Raw genomic sequence first — 20,171 nt, forward strand, 5'->3', positions numbered from 1 at the left:
CTGATTGCACCCAAGCTGTTGGGTCGAACAACTTAAGTACAGCCAGCCTGTCAGATTTTTCATGCAATTATTGCCAGTGGTCACTGGGTGAACACAATAGCTTCGTGGAGGAGATTTCCTCACCAACACTGTGTTGATGGGAGAATCAAGCGATTTTCTTAACTGCAACCATGAAAATTGCACCATCTATGGCAAGCTTTAGGGTTAAATTTGCTGTCTAGTGTCTGTTTTTCTGTCCTGGAGACACCTGCACACTCTTGTTTTCTTGTCCAGGTGACAATAAGACAGAAACTAATAGCAAAATCTCCCCAATGAGGACACATTCAGTGATTACAACAGGCGATAAGGCAGTACAACCATCCTGTACTGGGCTCAGACCCCTTCAGTTCAAAAGGGGGGCTGGCTGTACTGTCTTATTGCAGACATCAATCCTCTTCTGCTTTCCCCTGCAGCGTTTCCAGCTCCTCCCTCTAGCTGCACTGCAGAGAGAGTGATTCTAGCACACACACATCTTCCATCTGCTGTTTGGACCCCCCTGTGTGTCCCTTTCCCCACTTTGGCTTCCCTCCTCTGTTTCTGGCAGCTGCTGCAGGCACACAGGGTGATTTTTCTAGATGGGAATCTTGAATGGGGATGGTAATTATATAATTTATTGGCCCCTTCTTTTCCTGAATGAACACAGTGAGTGATCAGTACCAGTCACTCCGGTGTTTGATACCGATTGTAAACGTTTGTGAATAAGCAGGAAGCCTCAGAGCAATTCCTATTCATTCATCTTTGTAACTGAGACTGCAAAGAAAGGGTCTGATAAGGTCAGGTAGGCTGTATGGGGCCCGGTAATTTCTGACAGCAGCCCTGATTACAACCTAATAGAAGTTCTGACTATCACCAGCTTTTTTCACCACTATGGAAAAATGTTTTATCTGGAGTTGTGTTTTCATTTGTAATTGTCGCTGTGCCCCTTATGATAATGATAATTGGCAAGTTATGTTATTTATTCAGTATATTCCAACACTGGACAGAGCACTATATATAGTACAGTATAATCACATATATCAGCCACTACTGTTGTTTGCATTGGAATGTGCTTGAAGGCAACTTTTAAATTTACTAGTTTATAATTCAGCCAATAAAGGGTATCACCTAAACTCTAAACTTTCAGCATCCGTCGATGGCTAACATGATACAACACTCTACTACTGCTAGTAAACAATAAAAATACTTAATAGGCAGTTAAAGAACTGTATAGAAAGAAGAGGGAGAGAACACATACTATAGCTATTGGAATGCACGGTCATGCACACAGGCTGGACTATGAATTCCTTGTTTGTTTCTGTAAGACTTGTGCCTGACTCACAAAGATTTGTTAGATTTCACACTGACCACCGAGGACTAAGCGTTTGTTGACTGTTTTTTCTTTCTGCACGTTCTTCTCATTGCAGGTATTACTATGTATGCTGTAGGTGTTGGAAAAGCAGTTGAGGAGGAACTCAATGAAATTGCATCAGACCCTGTAAACAAACATTCCTTCTACACAGCAGATTTTACCACAATTAATCTCATTGCTGAAGATTTAAAACTCAACATTTGCCCAGGTATGACTTGTCATTGGTGCCTTCTTGCTTTTTTAGTATTCAGATTCCTAAAGAGTAGGGCTGGATATAGCCTGTCTGATATGGAGGTGTAGTACAAAAAATGTCAAGCGGCAGAGAATGCAAGGTCAGCAGAATATAGGAGTCAGTAGGGCAGTGTACGGGGGTCAGCAGGACAAAGGACAGGGGTCCGCAGGACAGAGGACATGGAGGCAGTGTACAGGTGTCAGCAGAATGAAGGGCAGGGTCAAAAGGACAAAGGACAGGGGGTCAGCAGGGCAATGTACATGGGGTTAAATCTCCCCCATTTCCCCGCTTAACTAAAATACCCCCTACCCCTCTTAGTTCATATCCCCCAATTTCTTTTCCTAGCACCATCAGCAGGGTGGAGGACAGGGGCCACAAGGGCAGTAGACAGGGATCAGCAGGACGGAGACAGATGTCAGTATGGCAGAGAAGAGGGGTCACAAGGGCAGAGGACAGGCATTGGCAGGGAAAAGGAAAGGGGGTCAGAAGGACAGTATACAGTGGTCAGCAGGATGGAGGACGGGGTCAGCAGGGCAGTGTACAGTGTTCAAACCCCCCTATTCCCCCTCTTACCAAAATCCCCCCAATCCCCCTCCTAGCACATATCCCCCATGCCTCCTCCTAGAAAATTAGCCTTCCTTGGCTGCCCTCCCCTTGTCCCGGTCCTGAATGCGGGGATGGGGAGAGGAGCTCAGTGGCCATGCAAAATGTTTATGGGGTGGCTGGCCTGTGGGGGGGGGGGAGGCATGACTGAAATCTGGGGTTGCACCCCCCTAGATCCGACCATGCTAAAGAGAGACTTTCAGTGGTCATATGTGACCCGATTTTATTTGTGTTGCAAAGAAGATCTAGTGGGTCTGGCTATCTATGTGGAGCCTAATGCAAATACTGTAGCTGGGTTGGATAATCTAAAGAATTATAAAAATGGTGTTATTGACCATCCCTTGAAGCAAATTTAGCAGATGAATATAATAGCACAACCACCAAGTGGGTTTTGGGTGTCTCCTGTCGTGAGCAAAGTGTCCCGATAGTGTAGACCTTGATGTAACTTACCAAAACGTTACCTTGCCATCTCCCCTACTAACAATCCAACACCAGAACTCCAGCATCCAAAAGAGGATCTGGTACAGGACTGCTGAAAAATTTATGGAAACACTAACAATAAACTTTTCTACTCCCTTTTGGTCTTGTAAATATACCATTGAAATGTTTTAGTTATAGCTGTTTGATAACTGGAAGAAACTAAGGCCGCGTACACACGGGCGGATTGTCTGCCCAACTTAGTCCGCTGAAACGTGTTTCAGCGGACAATCCGCTCGTGTGTGGGCTTCAGCGGACTTTTTCAGCGGACAGTCTGACGGACTAAGTCTTTCGGAATTTCCGTAATTTTGTCCGTCCAAACTTGGTTTCAGCGGACAGTCCGCTCGTGTGTAGGCAAGTTGGACGGACTAAGTATGGCGCATGCTCAGAAAGGATTTACACGCCGAAGGTTGCATTGCAGTGTATTGGACGTCGTATTTCTAGTCCCGTCGTACGTGCTGTACACGTCATCGCGCAAGCTTTCAGCGGACTGTCTGTTCATCGTGTGTGGTCAAGTCCGTTCATTCAAAAGTTGGATGGACTGTCTGTCGGATTGTCTGACGAACTTAGTTGGGCAGACAATCCGCCCGTGTGTACGCGGCCTTACTGTTGCTCCTGCCAGATTTTGTGAACTGATTACTTCCGCTGCTCCCTGCATTTTTATGAGTTATGTTAAGGGGGAGGTCTCAGTAGTCTTCTTCTATTATCCTGTTACAGTAGAGTTTGTGAACAGTGTCACCCTAGGACAGGAAATTTGTTACTGACAGAATGACCATGCAATAAAATAGGAAAATATAGGAAATAAAATGTGTAATATATTCATATTCTGGGTTTAGATATGCTTTAGGACTCGGGACCTGCAGGAGGGACTTAGTGGGTGTAAGCCCTGTTACACCACTTGTACCTACAGGTAAGCCTATAATAAGGCTTACCTGTAGGTACTGTAAATATCTTCTAGACCTGCACAGTCTAGGCGATATTTACCATATACACTTGCGCTGATGTCATCGGCGCATGCCCACTGAAGAAACTGCTCGATACTGCAGTTTCTAAAGGGCCTGTGCCATTACCGGCGGGAGTGACGTCACCGTGCTTCGGCCAATTACAGTGCCAGAACCCGCAAACCCGGAAATAACTCCAGGAGACATGTCACTGGTCCCAGCGGTGTGTATGGACCGCTGCAACAGCTTCAATCTAAGGTATTTTATAATGAGCTTGAATTATGCAATGCATACTAGTTCATTATGCATTTGTCTTGCAGGTTTTTTGTATTTTTTATATATGGGTTTATAACCACTTTAAAGTATAATTCAAGTCTAATACTATCACTTTTAAAAATGATCCCTCCCCCCTCCTCCTTACCCTCTGCAAAACAGATTTATGCACTTACCTTTCAGTAGAGTGCCCCGGTCACATGATCCTGCAGCTCCTGCTTCCCTGTGTTAGAGAGCAGTGGCTGCAGGGGAGAGGAGAGACTGCTGACATTGGAGTCTATGGGTGACGTCACAGCTCCCAGAATTCACAGCCATTGTCAAGTGCTCCATGACACAGGGGAGCCAGAGGTGCATGATCATGGGACCAGACTAAAAGTAAGCACATAGAGGGAAGAGGGAGCATTTTTAAGAATAGTTAATGTTAAGAAGGAACAAATTCCACTTTAAGTGAGCTGTGGACCCAACACCCATGAAGTGAGATTCCCAAAACCTATACTGAGGATTTAAAAACTACTTGCAGATAAATTTATGTACTTGTAATTGAAACTAAATGTTGGCTTGGAGTACAGTTAAACAAAAAACCCAAAAGCACCTATTTTAAAGTTTTTTATGCTTAAAGTGGAATTCCTACCTAACAATAATCAGGTTTAGGCTGAGTTCACACTATTGCAAATTTGATGTGGTTTTCGCCGCATCCAGTTCACATGTCAGTTGATTGCGACCGGCTCTCAATGTAGCCAGTTCACACAGCTCCGGGACAGCTGCTGAGCTCATTGCACAGGAGTTCTGTGTGTCTTCTGGTCCATTTCAGGTCCGAATTCAGGCAAAAATGCAGACTGAAATCAGACCTGAAACGGTGAACAGGGAGGCATCAGACCCCTGCTATGAGCCACTTTGTGCGGCAGTGTGAACCCAGCCTTAAAGAGGTCTATTCCCCCTCCTGCTATGTTCCCTAACCTGTGTAAAAAAAAAAAAAAAAGTGTATACTTGCTTATTTTCAGCCCGATCCTGCCTGGTCACATGACCCCCTTTGGCAGTCAGCAGTAGCTGCAGGGAAGAGGAGGAAGCTCTCCAAAGCTGTTGTCAGCCATCTTTCCTCTCCCCTGCAGCCACTGCTGACTTAGACAGAGGAAATGTAGCTGTGGGATCATGTGACCAGACTATCCTAGGTTGAAAATGTTGTACATACCTGGTTGATCCTGCCTGTTCCTGTGTCCCCCTATGTGTACTGACCATGGTAATTATGGCTGCTGATCCATGATACCGTGGTCAGTTTATGTGCCTCTGTCATCCTGCTGTGTTCAGAGTCTCTCCCTTTCCCCCTCCCTTCCTGTCATTTCTGTGTGTGAGAACTGATCTTCCCACCCCTCCCCTCTCCTCCTGCTGCTATTCCCTGCGGCTCTAAAGTAAGATTTACAAATAACTGGCATCCCCTCTGTTGTATGAAGATTTAAAGCAGTGTATGTCAGTTCTTCTAAAATGATAATCCTAAAAAACTTCTTGCACAGCGGCGCTGTGTGGTCACGAGATCTCCCTCTGCTGGCAAGCTTCAGAGGGGAATCTCAGGCCCTCCTACTGCTCTCCTTAGATCCGGAAAGGAGAGCAGAAGGAGGTCACGTGACTGCACAGTGGAGTAATGCAAAAAGGTATTTAGGATTATCATTTTCAAAAAAATTGACACACAGTACTTTATATCTTCATACAAGAGGGGATGCCAGTTATTTGTAAATTTGACTTTACAACCACTTTAAGTGTAGTAGTAATCCATAGCAACCAATCACAATCCATCATGTACTGGTCAGCAGAGTGAATTCTGATTGGTTGCACTTTGAAATCTGCACTATTTTTACTGAATAGGGCCTATAGAATTTGTAATATATGCAGTTAATGCTTCTATATATATTTTTTCCATATCTTACTTGTGGCTTTAACATCTATTTTGCAGAAGAGATTAAAGGAGAGACAGAGATAAAGAATCCATGTGAATGTGAGCACCTTGTCGCCTTCCAAACAGACACCTTAACAACACTCGGAAATCTGGCAGAGAAACATATCCTTTTATATATTAATACTTTGCCATTCTCAACCATGGAGCAAGGTTGTAGAAAGGAACAACCAGTGCCTAATTGTGATTCTTCCATAAATTCTATAATATGTAAATCATATAGATGCCATACATATGAATAGATATATAGCGGGCTGCACCAACAGAACACTGCAACAGCTATCTTGGACCATTCAAACATATAATAAAAGAAAGGCATACACCACACTCCCTCCCTCTCATATCCTCAGCACATTCAATTTGGCTGCAGTCAGGGGTAGACTAATGCCACGTACACACGATCGGACAATTCGATCGTGTGTGGGCTCCAGGGGAATTTTTTTTTTCAAAAGTCAGACGGACCTAGAAATAAAACATGTTTCAAATCTATCTGACAGGCTAAAAATCGGGAAAACCGTTCATCTGTGTGCTGGTCTGACGGACCAAATAAGACGCAAGGGCAGCTATTGGCTACTGACTATAGAACTTCCTTGTTTAGTCCCATTTACGCCATCACGTTCAAAGGGAACGGACTTTCGAACGGCCTTAGTCCGTTCATGTGTTGCCAAGTCCATTCAGAAAGTCCATCGAACCTCCGCCAAAAGTCCGTCTGGAAGACCGTCGGACCTAGTCCATCGAAAAGTCCGTCGTGTGTACACGGCATTAGATACTGTGTGAGAGAGGAGAGGCACATATTGGGTCTTACTACCAAATGCTGCATATTGCTAATGATTTAGAGGGGCATGGTTAAACAGAGACTGGTCCTTCTCACAGTACACACTACGAAGGGTAAGGTTGTAGGCAGGGCCTGTTGCGGTAGTACCCAGTCATTTTAGGGCACTCACATAGATGCCAATTGGTGGCATAAGTTCTTTGAATTTGAACTTTACAGAAGTAATTTTAGTGAGTGGTAGTAACACTTGTGATAATCTTTGCAGTAACCTTGACAGTAACACACTATTCCAGGCATTAATGGCACATCATGCATCATAAGCATACACAAAATCACTGAGTTGTAACAGCAGGTTATTCTGCACTGGCACAGGCATGCAGCAGTGATTCACACAGGCTCAAAGTAAGGCATTAGTTCAGGTAAAGCCTCCTTTACCAGGACAACATCTGCTGAAGCGGTGGCTGACTGGCAACACAGATAGTGGCTCTTGTAGGCTGGAAATGAGTCTGCATCAGTGGCTCTGGTGATCGGAAACAAGAAGGTAGTGGTGTCCCTATCCTGTCCCTCCTCCAGCAGGAACCTTAACTTATACTCTCACTCCCTCTCAAACCAGAGTGGGAGTTGTCCCTAGCCTTTCCCTTTTCACAAATTTACACAAACCCAGCAGGGTACTGCTATTAATAAACACTGCCCACACTTAATATGGCTGCCAAAGGTCACCAGGAGTTACAGCCTCCAATCGAACAGCAGCTTCCCCTGGAACACCTACAGAGTCTGCAGTGGAACTTAGCCTCTGCTCTTTCTGCACAGTGGCACTGCAACACAGCGCCACTATTTGGGTGGAGGACAAACTGCAACTAGGGTTGCCACCTGTCCAGGATTCATCTGGACCAGGGGTCTCAAAGTGGCGGCCCTCCAGCTGTTACAAAACTACAAGTCCCATCATGCCTCTGCCTGTGGGAGCTTGTAATTGTTAGCCCTGCAATTCCTCATGGGACTTGTAGTTTTGCAATAGCTGGAGGGCCATCAGTTTGAGACCTCTGAGATTCTGGACAGTTCAGGTTTGAAATCATGTGTCCGGGTTAAAAACTGCCTGAAACCCGGACTTATTATTCAGACTGCGCTATGGTTTCCTAGCAGGGTTGCTGGCTGCAGTTGTCATAGCCGAGAGCATCTGTTAAACTTTCTTTCACACTGCGCAAAGCCAGCACTAACAATTCCCCCCCCCCCCCACACACACACACACGGGAGAGGAGAGAGGGCTCAATCTACTCCTCTTCCTCCCACCCTTACCCCTCTGTGTCTGCCCACATTCCTATCCCCGACACTGTGCCTCAGTGGGGGCAGGAAATTTGAAGTCCAGCAGCCTCAGATACATCTGGATGAGAGGACTGACTGCCAAGGGATGAGTCTGTGACTGAGGTCTCCCCCCCCTTCTCTCTCCTGCCTCTGAATGAGTATACTAAAGAAAATCAGGGTTCTTAGAGCACCCCTTATATCAGAGGTCCCTTTATACCAGAAGCCACAGTGTTTCCCCTTACATCAGAGTCCTCTCCGTACATCAGAGTTCTCAGTGTTTCCACTTAAATCAAGGTTTCCAGAGCACCCTTTATGTCAGAGTCCCCAGGGTTCTCCCTTACATCAGAGTCTGCAGAGTCCCCCCTTACAGTGTAAGATAACTCAGCAAGTGGATTCAGATGTAAAAGGGGAACTCTGTGGACTCTGATGTAAAGGGGGACTCTTGTGATAAACTTCACATGATTAGAAATGTTCCTTAATTTCAAAATATATGTATAGTTTATACTATAAAAAAAAAGTATGTGTGCCCCTAAAGTGTTCAGGTTTGACTTGAAGAAAAGGTGGCAACCCTAACTGCAATGCCTACAAGGTGGTAACAGTGCAGCATGACTGAGACCAGGTGGGAGACAAGAAAGGTAGAGCAGCTGCAGCATCCTACCCTCCCTGCTCCTTATGCTGGGGTATCATATATGTTATTCTTTTATTCTCCCCTAGGCCAGCAACCTTGTGCGCCCTTATCAATCTTCACACAGCATAAAGAGCAATATGTAATTTGCTAGCACTTAAATTATTATAAACAATTTAACACAATCACAAGCAGAACCATGTCCACAGAAAAACATAATCATTGTACTAACACAACCACACATTTTTCCATAGAAACCTAATTAGTACTGTACTGACACAAGTACAGAACACAATCAGTATTGCATGGACATTACCATAAACATATCTGTAGACGCTGTCAATTCCATACTGACAAAATTAGAAACATGTCCCAGGACAAAATCAGAACCATACTGGCATGGCCAGATACCCATAGGTGCCCACAGGGTCACTTGTAAATAAAGGCTGAAGTGTAAATGAACACCATGTACTGTATATTTAATACTTTACTGGTGGCCTTTTCAAAATGCACTCATTAGCAGCAGTCATTGCAGATATTTCCACACTAGCAGGTGTATCAACCCTCCTGCTCCTTCCGCCACACAATGTGGTTCCTCCTGCTGGCTCATACATGGTAGGCACTCATAGAAGAATCCTCCCACGCTGCATTTCCAAAGGCACTGGGATGTGCCAGCACTCATTGTGCAGCATTGTTCTACTGTTTCCAACTGTGAACCCAAAAATCCATATTGAGAACAAATGAAATGTCATATACTACAGTAAGTCAATGGAATTTAAATATTATCCACAAGCATGCCTTTCAAGACCATTGCAGACCTGATTGTTGTGGGAAATCTGGTGACATCCTTAGTATATTCTGCTCAAGCAGGGGGCCACTAAAAGATTTTTCATATACAGCAGAGATTTGCAATTGCCTTCGAGCTCTTCACTTGAAATAAACTTAAAGTGGAACTCAAGCCAAAACGAACTCTAAACCTACTCTCAGCCACATTCTACACCTGATCTATTTATAATTACCTGTTCTGCAGCCGCTCTGATTCAGTCCCAGCATCAGCTGTCAGTGGTGGCTTTATTGTGTTGGGATGTGCAGGAGAGGCAGCCAACAACGGAAGCCTCATAGTAACTTTATGGGTGACGTCACTTCCCAGGTATTTCCCAGCCGTTGTCCGTTTTCTCCTGCACACAGCATCCAGGTAAGTATAGCAATTTTTTTCTATACAGGGCTAGATGGATTAGGTTTAAAATGTGGCTGAGAGTAGGTTTAAAGTTAGTTAGGTTTTGACCTTCCACAACTTCCACTTTAAGACCCCTTTCACACTGAGGTGGTTTCCAGGCATTTCAGCGCTAGAAATAGCCTCTAACTAATGCCTCAAACCTGCCTCCCATTCATTTCAGTGTGATTTTCACACTGGGGCTGTGCGCTTGCAGGACGTTATGAAAAGTTCTGCAAGCAGCATCTTTGGGGTGGTTTGGGAGCGCTGTATACGGTGCTCCCAAAATGCTATGTTTATTGAAATGAATGGCCAGCGCCTAAAAAGCGGTTCGCAAGCACCGCAACACGAGCGCTTTTAACCCCTTCTTTGGGGTTAAAAGCACCCGCTGGGGGGCGTGGCTTGGTCGTGGCGCTGTGAGGTTGTGAAACAGGGAGCTCTGTGCAGTGATCGGGGAGAGAGCCTGCAACAGTGTACCAATCTCAGGCTTTTCTAATGTACGCGACCGACAAAGCTCCAGGGACACCTTGTGCACACAGAGGGCCAGATATCTGTACATATTTCCTGTGGAATTCCACAACCCTGGTCCCGGCTCTGGATTCCAAGATGGTGCCACCACACAACAGTAATGCCTGCTCCAGCAAACAGAAGAGAGGAGGTAAAACACTGCTAGGTCTAGTTCTCGAGGCTCGGCAACTGTCAGAACATCCGGATTCCCCTATTTTATCTCCAGAGATCCCCAGGGCAGACTCTCCTTCAGCCTTGCTGGTTGCCAGTTCACAGGAACAGCCATCTGCAGCTGCATGGAAGGACATCATCTCCCTTCTCTCCACCAAGCAGGACATCTCAGAGATGGCAGCCTCAATAGTGAGTACGCGAGCTGGAGAGATACATGATCTTAAACAGCAAATTGATAATGTGGATTTGCAGGTCTCAGCACTTGAGACCTCCTCAAATGTAATGGAAACGAGAGTGTCAGCCCTGGAGAAATCGCACACAAAATACCAATGCCACAAGATCATATTGCAATTGTGAATCGATGATGGCGAAAACGGCAATCGCAGAAACAATATTAGGCTCAGGGGTATACCAGAGGCCACCACTGGGAGCAATTTCAGAGCTACAGTAACTGCCATTTTTAACCTCCTGCTGGATAAGTCACCCACAGAGGAATTGGAGTTGGATCAGGTGCACAGAGTACAGGGACCCCGTGGGCGGATCCTTCCCCGGAGATGTCCTTGCCAGGGTCCACTTTTATACCAATCAATGAAGAAACACTACATTGCGCATGGGCCAGGGGCCCGGTGGACTTTGATGGTGTCTCCAGCCGCCTCTTCCCTGACCTCTTGTGACTTACACTACGGATGAGAGGGACTCTCTGCCCACTGCTGGAAGTCATAAGGCGCTCTCGGGCCATGCATTGTTGGGGACACCCTTTCCATCTCTCAGTTCAATACTGAAATGACTCCTTCATTCTACACTGGCCTGAACAGCTAACAGATCTCTTTGCTTTCCTGGAGGGCCCCATCTCCCATATTGGCTGGATTTTCCAACTACCACTGGCAGCTCCCATCCTGAATCTCCGAGACCTCAAAGATCCAGGCTGCGAAGGCGACAATCCAGTGCAAGGGTGGAACCCAGAGACGCTCCGACCTCTCCTGAGCCTTAATTGTGTCCTGTTTTCTTGGTTGTCATCTGTTTCTGTGGCGGTGTGGTAGAAGGCTACATAGTGGCCACTTGGCACTGGCAAGTTCGCCCACTTAGTTGTTTGTGTTACCTGCAGGTACTGAGTTCCCGAGAACTGTAGGGGCGCTGCTCCTTACTTTGCCATCATGAGACTGAACAGCTGTTTGCTACCCAACCAGGCTGACATATCGGTGCTCACAGAGACAACCTCACGTTTTGCTGTTTAATGTGATTGACATGCTTGCAATGTTCTGATCAGTCGTGCTCCACAGCTGGACAGGGGCTGACATGCTGCATCCCTTTCCCACTATAGACCAGGGTTGTTATTTATTTATTTATTTTTTTACTTTTTCCCTAGCATGTGGCTGGGGGTTGTGGCAACTCATCCCTGAAGACTGTGTAACACCCTGCCATGTGCTATTTTAGTTCATATAGTGCCTTGTGTGTACTATCTCTTATTGGGTTCTAGTTCCAGTCTATGGCTATCTATTTGCACGTAGGCATAATTGGACAGATCAATGACCACTCACTTGTCCTATAGGTCCCATATCCTTGGTCGTTAAGGGGTTCTCGGTGATTCCTGTCCTTCACGGTTGAGGTCCCAGTCTAACCCATTAATATAGGGCCTCACCCCTTGGCACGTCTCCCACAGAGACTTCCACTCCCCACCCATAGGCTGTGGGTTATGCTCTTTAGAGGCCAACTTTAGATCACCCTGCACACTTTCTCTTTTTGCTCCCCTTTCCTTTACCCCCCTTTTTTTTCGTCTTACTTCTTTTTTTCCCCAAACTTCTAGTCCTTATTTCTTGTACTCCTTTCTTGATTCCTCTCCCCTCCCCCCCCCCTCCTTCTTCTGAGTTTGATTTCTTTTTCCACATCCCTGCCCCGCGCTTTTTTTGGGGGGTCGCTATCCCTGATTGGTTCAGGGAGAATGGTACCTCTGCAAATCTCACCTCCCGACACTCAGAGAACGGGCTCAAATTTACCTCCCTAAATGTCCATGTTTGGCCACTCCAGAGAACAGGTCCAGACTTCTCTCTGATTTCAAAAGGCTCTGTACTCAAGTGGCATTCCTGCAGAAGACCCATTTCAAACTACAGGCAGTCCCTAGGCCCTATAACCGTGACTCTCCTAGCATTTATCATGCGCCCTCACCTCTGTCGAAAGTCCAAGGGTGTTAGTGTCTTGATTGCAAAGTCAGTCCCCTGGACCTTTTCAGAAAAGTGTGAAGATCCCCAAGGCCGATACCTGCTTTTAAAAGGGAAAATTGGACCTACCACAGTGATCCTGGTGAATGTATACTTTCAGAACTCAGATCATCTAACCTTCCTGAGGTCCTTGGTCTCAATATTACTGGAGTTCGGTGAGGGTACCTTTCTGTTGGGTGGGGACTTCAATTTCTCCCCAGAGCCATTACTGGACGCCTCGAGAGGGATTTCCCATGTATCTTACTCCTACCTTAAAAAACTAAAAGCAGAACTGTTTAATCTAAATCTGGTTGACCCTTGGAGAATTATGCTCCCGAAGGATAGGGAGTACACCTACTATTCTTCGATGCCTCCTCCCAAGTTGACTCCATCTCCTTTCCTGACCACGCACTGACTCATGTGACCCTGCTATGGGAAGATTCTTCCCATAGCCCTCCGACGTGGAGACTCAATGAGTCCTTGTTACAAAGTCCAGAGGTGCATTGTGATCTAGGCAAGGTGCTTTCTGATTACTTCTTTGAAAACGTTGATCCGTCCTTGAATCCCGTGACCATCTGGGAAGCACATAAATGCATGTTGCGAGGCGTGCTGATATGGATAGGGGCTCAAAGAAGCGAGAGAGGACTCGGCAGATTGATGCATTCATTGCCCAGGTGCACTCCCTCGAGTTGCAACACAAACGCTTGTTGGCGAAATCCCATCTCACTGACCTTTTGAAGGCCAGAGAAGAGCTGTATGCTCTTCTCTACCAAAAGACAACCCAACGACTAGAGTGGGCTAAATGTTCTTTGTTCGAGTTTTCTAATAAACTGGGTGCCATGTTGGATAGAGCTCTTTGTGACCCGAGGAAGTGCACCTTCATTCCGTATATCACCACCAGAAAGGGTACTAAGATGAACACCTCTGAGGCAATGGCGAGTGAGTTTTGTGATTTCTACCAGGAGTTGTATAACTTACACCCTACTTGGACCCCAGAAACAGTTGCGACCCGGACAGAGTCAGCTACTGAATACATTAGAGCCTCAGGCATGCGAATACTACCTGATGGGATTGAAGACTCCTTGGAGTCTGAGATCACTACCGAGGAACTCAAAGTAGCCTTGGCCCAAACTAAGGCACGGAAGGCACCAGAGCCGGACAGCTTCACGTTGACTTATTAGCATACCTTCTCGACTATCCTGACTTCTCATCTCTTGACAGCCTATAATGCTCTGAAAAGGGAAGGTCACATGCCAACAGACACATTGAGGGCATACATATCGCTTATACACAAGGAGGGGAAGGATCCATCCCAGTGTGGTAATTGACGACTCTTGCCGTACATCCTGAAGTTGATACATTTGGATCAGGTGGGTTTTGTGCCATTGAGGGATGTGAGAGGCAACACCACCAGAGTGTACAATCTTATCCATATGGCCCGATCATCCAGGAGCCCTTTGCTGTTGCTTTCCACAGATGCAGAAAAGGCCTTCGACATGATGACCTGGGACCCAATATGCTCAGATGGATCCTCTCCCTCAATTCCGCCCCTTCCACTCTGACTTCTTTGATATAGCAAACGGGACGAGACAGAGCTGTCCCTTTTCCCTGATTATTTTTATCTTGACTCTAGAGCCCTTCCTGTGTTCCATCAGAGATGATCCCAACATTTTGGGTGTACAGAAGTCCTCAGAGCATCATAAAATCATGGCATATGGAGACGATTTAATCTTTTTTGTTTTCAGCCCACGAGCATCTCAATATCCTAGAGGCCTTAAGTGTATATGGAGACTTGTCAAACTTTAAGGTCAATTTTGTCTGCAGTGCTGAATATAATAATCCCAGATTCCAAAGTCCAAAGTCTACACATATCATATAATGGACATGTGGTCTCAGTCCCCTCCCCCTGCAGACATTTCCAGGCTCTTACATCCGCCACTGGATAGTCTGAGTACGAATCAACTTAGACATTTCCTACAGTCCCTTCAGAAAGTGCATTATAACCCACGGGATCTCACTCCCTTTGAATACCTGTGCAAAATGGGAGAATCCTCTAGACACACCTTATCCTTGTTATATGACAGCCCTTGCTGACGATCCAACCCAACTTTTGTCCGCCAATGGGAAATTGACTTGGATACACAGTTTACATCACGACAGGTGGAAAAAATTCTCCACTTAGCACACAGATCCTTTCCTGATAGTATAGAGTGACTTACATACTCCACAAGAGTAATATGGCCTCCCCCGACACATGTTGGCGATGTAATGCGGAGGGTGGTACCAAATTTCACACTTTTTAGTCCTGCCCCATTTTTCAACCCTTTTGGGAGGAGGTAACAACCACTATTAAACACCTGGCCTCAGTAGATTTGAAAAGTAATCCAGCTATATGTCTCTTACACCTGACAGCAAGGCCGCTGCGGAAGTACAAGAAATCTCTTGTGCTGCATGCTCCTCAACGCGGCAAGGGCTTTTATCCCTGCATTGTGGAGACAGCCTCAACCACCAACCAGGGTCCTGTGGTACTCTAAAATTAATCACATTCACCACATGGAGAATACACTCCATAATACGGAAGAACAATACAGGTGGATGCCCTGGAGATACAACACCTTTACGGACGCTTACCTGCAGGAGGTCACCTGAGTCCTTACTGAGCTAGACCTGGCAGCTGCCCAGATTTTGGGCTTTTGTTCACCTCTTGGGACAGCGACCCATTTTCCCTTTCCTTTTGCTTGTTTTGTTTGCCCCCCCCCCCCCCCTCTTCCCTTAGTCTCTTCTAAACTCTTGCTACATAGCCGTGGTAATGGCAAAAATGGAAATTGGCAGACTTCTCAGAAGAAATTTGTTATTTGATAATATCCTTGGATGAATAATTGATGCATAAAGTTAGAAACGTTAACAGTTCTATCCGCTTTCTCACATTACTAGATATTCTCCATTTCGTTAGTTGGGATTTCACTGTTTGATTTTTGATACGTGTAATTAGAGGCCCTCGGGCCCCTCGACTTCGCTGAAGATAGATGTTATAGTATATACAAAGCTATTTCTAAACTGTCAGCAAACGTATTTGCAGGTCTTGTATGTCTAGGTTTTTTGGCTTCTGGTGTCTCCCGTTGAAGTGTTCCTACTTGGCACCTTTGTTCAGTTTGGTAAACCCGACCTGTGACTGAGATGCTTTGCCATAATAAAAGAATTTGAAAGAAAAATGGACGCTATCGGCCAAAAAGCATCACTAAAACGAGTGGTGCTTTAAAGCTGTCGGTGCTTTCAGTGTGAACGCATCCTAAGTGATTTTTTTTTTAGACTTTTTCAGGGAGGTCTGAATGGTTGAAAACATTTTGTGTATAATTAGAGAAGTTTCTGTAACAAACGCATTTTTCACTCCATAAGACACACTTTCCCCCCCCCCCAAAAAAATGGGGGAAAATGTTGGTGCATCTTATGGAGCTAATACCCACAGCCATGTTACATAACGAGCCGATTGTGGTCAGAAGGCATCCTCGATCTCCCTGGGGTCAAACTGGTCAGCGGCAGAAGTGACCATCATGTTCAGGCCTGGCTGGGCCCCAGCAGCACGCATGATACCATCATATAGCAAAGGAAGGGAGCCCGGCCCAGGTAGATGAAGCCCAGGATGCTTTGCAGCAGGAGAGCAGTCCCATGCACTGGACCTGCTTCTATAGTGTACACGCATTGGGCCCTCACACAACGTTCCTTCCAGTCCCTTGCCTTGGCAATCAGTGCCCGCCCTGCATAGCCCGTGAAGACATTACTAAAGGGAACATAACAATTACTATAGGAATACTGTGAATACTGTAATTAACACTGACTAGGTACTCAGCCACCCACGGCAGGGACCAGGTGCTCAGCCACCCCCATGGCAGGGACCAGATGCTCAGCCACCTTCACTGCAGGAACAGGTGCTTAGCCACCCACCTCAGAGACCAGGTGCTCAGCTACCTCCGCTGCAGTGACCAGGTGTCAGCCACCCACTGCAGGGACCAGGTGCCAGCCACCCACTGCAGGGACCAGGTGCTCAGCCACCCACCGCAGGATCCAGGTGCTCAGGCACCCACCGCAGGGACCAGGTGCTCAGCCACCCACCGCAGGGACCAGGTGCTCAGCCACCCACCGCAGGGACCAGGTGCTCAGCCACTCCCACTGTAGGGACCAGGTCTCAGCCACCCACTGCAGGGACCAGGTTCTCAGCCACCCCCACTGCAGGGACCAGGTGCTCAGCCACCCCCACTTCAGGGACCAGGTGCTCAGCCATCCCCTACCGCAGGGACCAGGTGCTCAGCCACCCACCACAGGGACCACCCCCCTGCAGGGACAACTAAAAATAGCTCTGCTTTACCCCGACGCCGCTCCCGCCCCAGTGTGAAAGGGGCATTAATGTCATTGTTGACTGCTGTTCACTTTACATGGTTGAAATATTGTTCTGTTACATTTTAGTACACCATTTGGTTCAGAATATTTTTTATTCTTGTTTTCCTCCTCTAAAACCTAGGTGCATCTTATGGAGTAAAAATTACTATAGTTGTTCATTTTTATCAACAATTTGGACTACAGGGGGTCCCCTACTTACAAACATCCGACTTAAAAACGGCTCCTACTTACAAACGGAGGGAGATAACAGGAAGTAAGAGGAAATCTACCTCTAGGAAGGGAAATTCTCTCCTGTAAGAGTTAATATGGGAAAAAGGTGTCTCCACTTATGTTTCCCTAACAGCCCAAAATTTTCAAAATCCAATTATCATCGGGACAGAAAGTGAGGAGAAATCTTCTGTACAGGGGCACAGACAGCTAAACAAATGTTACAGGGGTGATAACCCTTCCCTATGTTATCCAAAAAGCTTAAAAATAGATTTTTTGGCTGGAGTTACACTTAAAAAATTTACCTGTTCCGACTTACAAACAGATTCAACTTAAGAACAAACCTACAGTCCCTATCTTGTTTGTAACCCGGGGAGTCCCTGTACATTTAAATGCTAAATGCAAGAGTAGAAGAGTAGTAAGCACAATACATGATTATTTACATACTACACAGAGCTAAAGCCCCAAGTGCCTGAGCCTGTAGCACCAGCCTACAGAATCGGGATACCCTTTTTTGTTTGGGTCATTGTTGGAAACTTCTGGACAGTGTTGGCTATACTGGTAGCTCTGTTACTTTTGGAAAGTCCCACCACCATTATGTAGGGACACCTTCAGGGGGTTTACAAGTGCCAGCACATTTAAAGCTTCTCTCAGAGCACAACAAAATACCAAATCCTCCTACATCACCCACTCCTATTTATTTATAATTAATTTATCTGACTGTACATCACATTAACCCTCTGCAGCACCTCTTTACATAGTAAAGCCCAGTCATCTACCACCACAGTCCAGGCCCAAAGACTGCTTTTCTTGCCTCCTCCTGCATAATGACTATAAGAAGCCACCGCTTAGACTCCCCTTACAACCAATGACAATTGACCACATTTCCAGACAGTGATGTGGGCACTGAAACAAGGTGTCACAGTCAGGGGTCAAGCTTGGAGACCAGTAGCAATAGCAGTAGAGAGGATCCCAATGACCAGCTGGATAAGTAAACAAGCAGGTCAACCTTGTGGATGACATAGGCTTGCCTGATGTTAAGGGGTCTATGCACGAACCAAAATTACCCAGTGCTCCTTATGGTGGAGATGGGTTTTGTTGTACCAGGTTGCATTCCTTATGCCCCGTACACACGAGAGGAATTAAGTCTGACAGACCTCCAAAGGAGTTCCGCCGGAGTTCCGACGGAGTTCTGGCGGACTTTTCGACCGAACGGACTTGACCACACACCATCACCCCAAACTCCGACGGAGTCGAACGTGATGACGTACGACTGGATTCGACGTAGGAAGTTCATAGACAGTAGCCAATAGCTGCCCTAGCGTCGGTTTTAGTCCGTCGGAGTAGCACACACACGAGCGGATTTTTCAAAGGGGACCGGGTCCGGCGGAGTTCCGTCGGGAAAATTTAAAGCATGCTTCATTTCTAAAGTCCGTCAGACTTTAGCTTCGCTAAAGTCCGTTGCAGCCCACACACGATCGGATAGTCCGCCGGACTCAGTCCGTCGGAGTTTGGATGTCGAAAAGTCCGCTCGTGTGTACGGGGCATTAGGATAACCTCACCAGGAGATCAGCAAGGCGGGATCCAGTAGCAGATATAGCAGGTAGGGATCAAGTAGAAGCATAGTTAGTAAACAATCCAAAGGTCAGTAACATGTGGTTGCGGGTTGGGAAAAAGCAGAAATGTAGAAGAACAAGCAAAAGGTCGGTAATGAGTGGTTGCAGGTTGGGAACAAGCAGATGCATAGTCGAGGAACAAGCCAAAGGTCGGAATGAGAGGAAGGGAAGATATGGACAGCAGTAGGAGTGACAAGAGCGACTGACAAGAGCAAGAAGAGACGATGCCAGCACAGCAGAAGTTGCAGGTTCAGATCTGGGTTCTGGCAGAAGCAGCCACCAATGCTCTAGTCCTGTAGAAAGTAGGTTTGGGACCCAGCTTATCATGTGACAGCACTTTTGGTAAGTAATTGGATCAATTTGTCATTTTTTTGAAAATCAATCAAGTGAGTAGCTAGAGGAGGTTGGGTGGGGAAAGTGTAGTGGGGGCTCATCCGGGATATCGGCTTTAAATGACACAGTCATGTCTTGTCACACTGCATTATATGTCTGTATCTATTTCCAAAATATATTCCTTAACGTTTCTTACTAGCCCAGCTCACTGCAAGACTGGATATTTTGGAACACGAGCTGAAAGATAGAAAATGAAGCACCCCAACTGAAAATATAAAAAGCTAAAAAGAGGTTTATGTGGCATTTTTATGTCACGTAATATTATTTTGTTATCCTTTCAAGGAGACATACACCTACAAGCCGTGCAGAGCTGTAAAACGATTATATAAATAAATGTGAATAGATTGTTGTTATTATTATTATTAAAATGTTTTTACTGTAACTTACTAAGAATTGATAAATATGTTAATGGACTAGACTTTAGTAGGTTAAAAAATACTTTGTATTTAATTTTGTTTTTCTTTTTAAAAAAAAAATGAAACAAAAAGACACAATGATATTATTATGACAGCTCATTTTAAAAAGAGGGTCTGGATTTAAATTCATTAATGCCAAGAAAATGTTATGAATTTTGGCTTGGCGGCTTCTTTAAAAGCTCAAAATACATTTTTCATGCCATGGTTTGTAAAGAATTTGCAGAGCTTCCTAGATTATTTTAAAATCCAGTCAAAACAGAATTCTGTAATAAATACATTGTGTGAATACCAACACATCTTGGTCTGCTTTTTGTTTTGGTTGTATTCTTTTCCTAGGGAAAATGCTCTGCCTGCACTTTCCAGCCTGTAAGGGCTCTAAACTCCTTGGTATGGAATAAACTTAAAGCGGGAGTCCGCCGGCACTCCGCGTTTTTTTTTTTTTTTTAAAAGCCAGCAGCTACAAATACTGCAGCTGCTGACTTTTAAAATAGTGACACTTACCTG

At 45.7% G+C, this 20,171-nt stretch overlaps 1 protein-coding gene across 1 annotated transcript in view; it reads left to right on the forward strand.

Moving 5' to 3' along the window:
• MATN4 (matrilin 4) overlaps positions 1-19,959 on the forward strand; it is a 136,697-nt gene extending 116,738 nt beyond the window's left edge. The window contains exons 11-13 of the mRNA XM_077459568.1: positions 1,443-1,595; positions 5,859-5,961; positions 19,386-19,959. Coding sequence (XP_077315694.1) covers positions 1,443-1,595; positions 5,859-5,961; positions 19,386-19,446 — 317 coding nt within the window. The 3' untranslated portion in view covers positions 19,447-19,959. The remainder of the gene's footprint in view (positions 1-1,442; positions 1,596-5,858; positions 5,962-19,385) is intronic.
• Positions 19,960-20,171: the final 212 nt, after the last annotated feature.

Source organism: Lithobates pipiens, unplaced genomic scaffold, assembly GCF_037356315.1.
Source record: "Lithobates pipiens isolate NorthernLeopardFrog02 unplaced genomic scaffold, aLitPip1_a1.2 Scaffold_28, whole genome shotgun sequence".
NCBI lineage: Eukaryota > Metazoa > Chordata > Amphibia > Anura > Ranidae > Lithobates > Lithobates pipiens.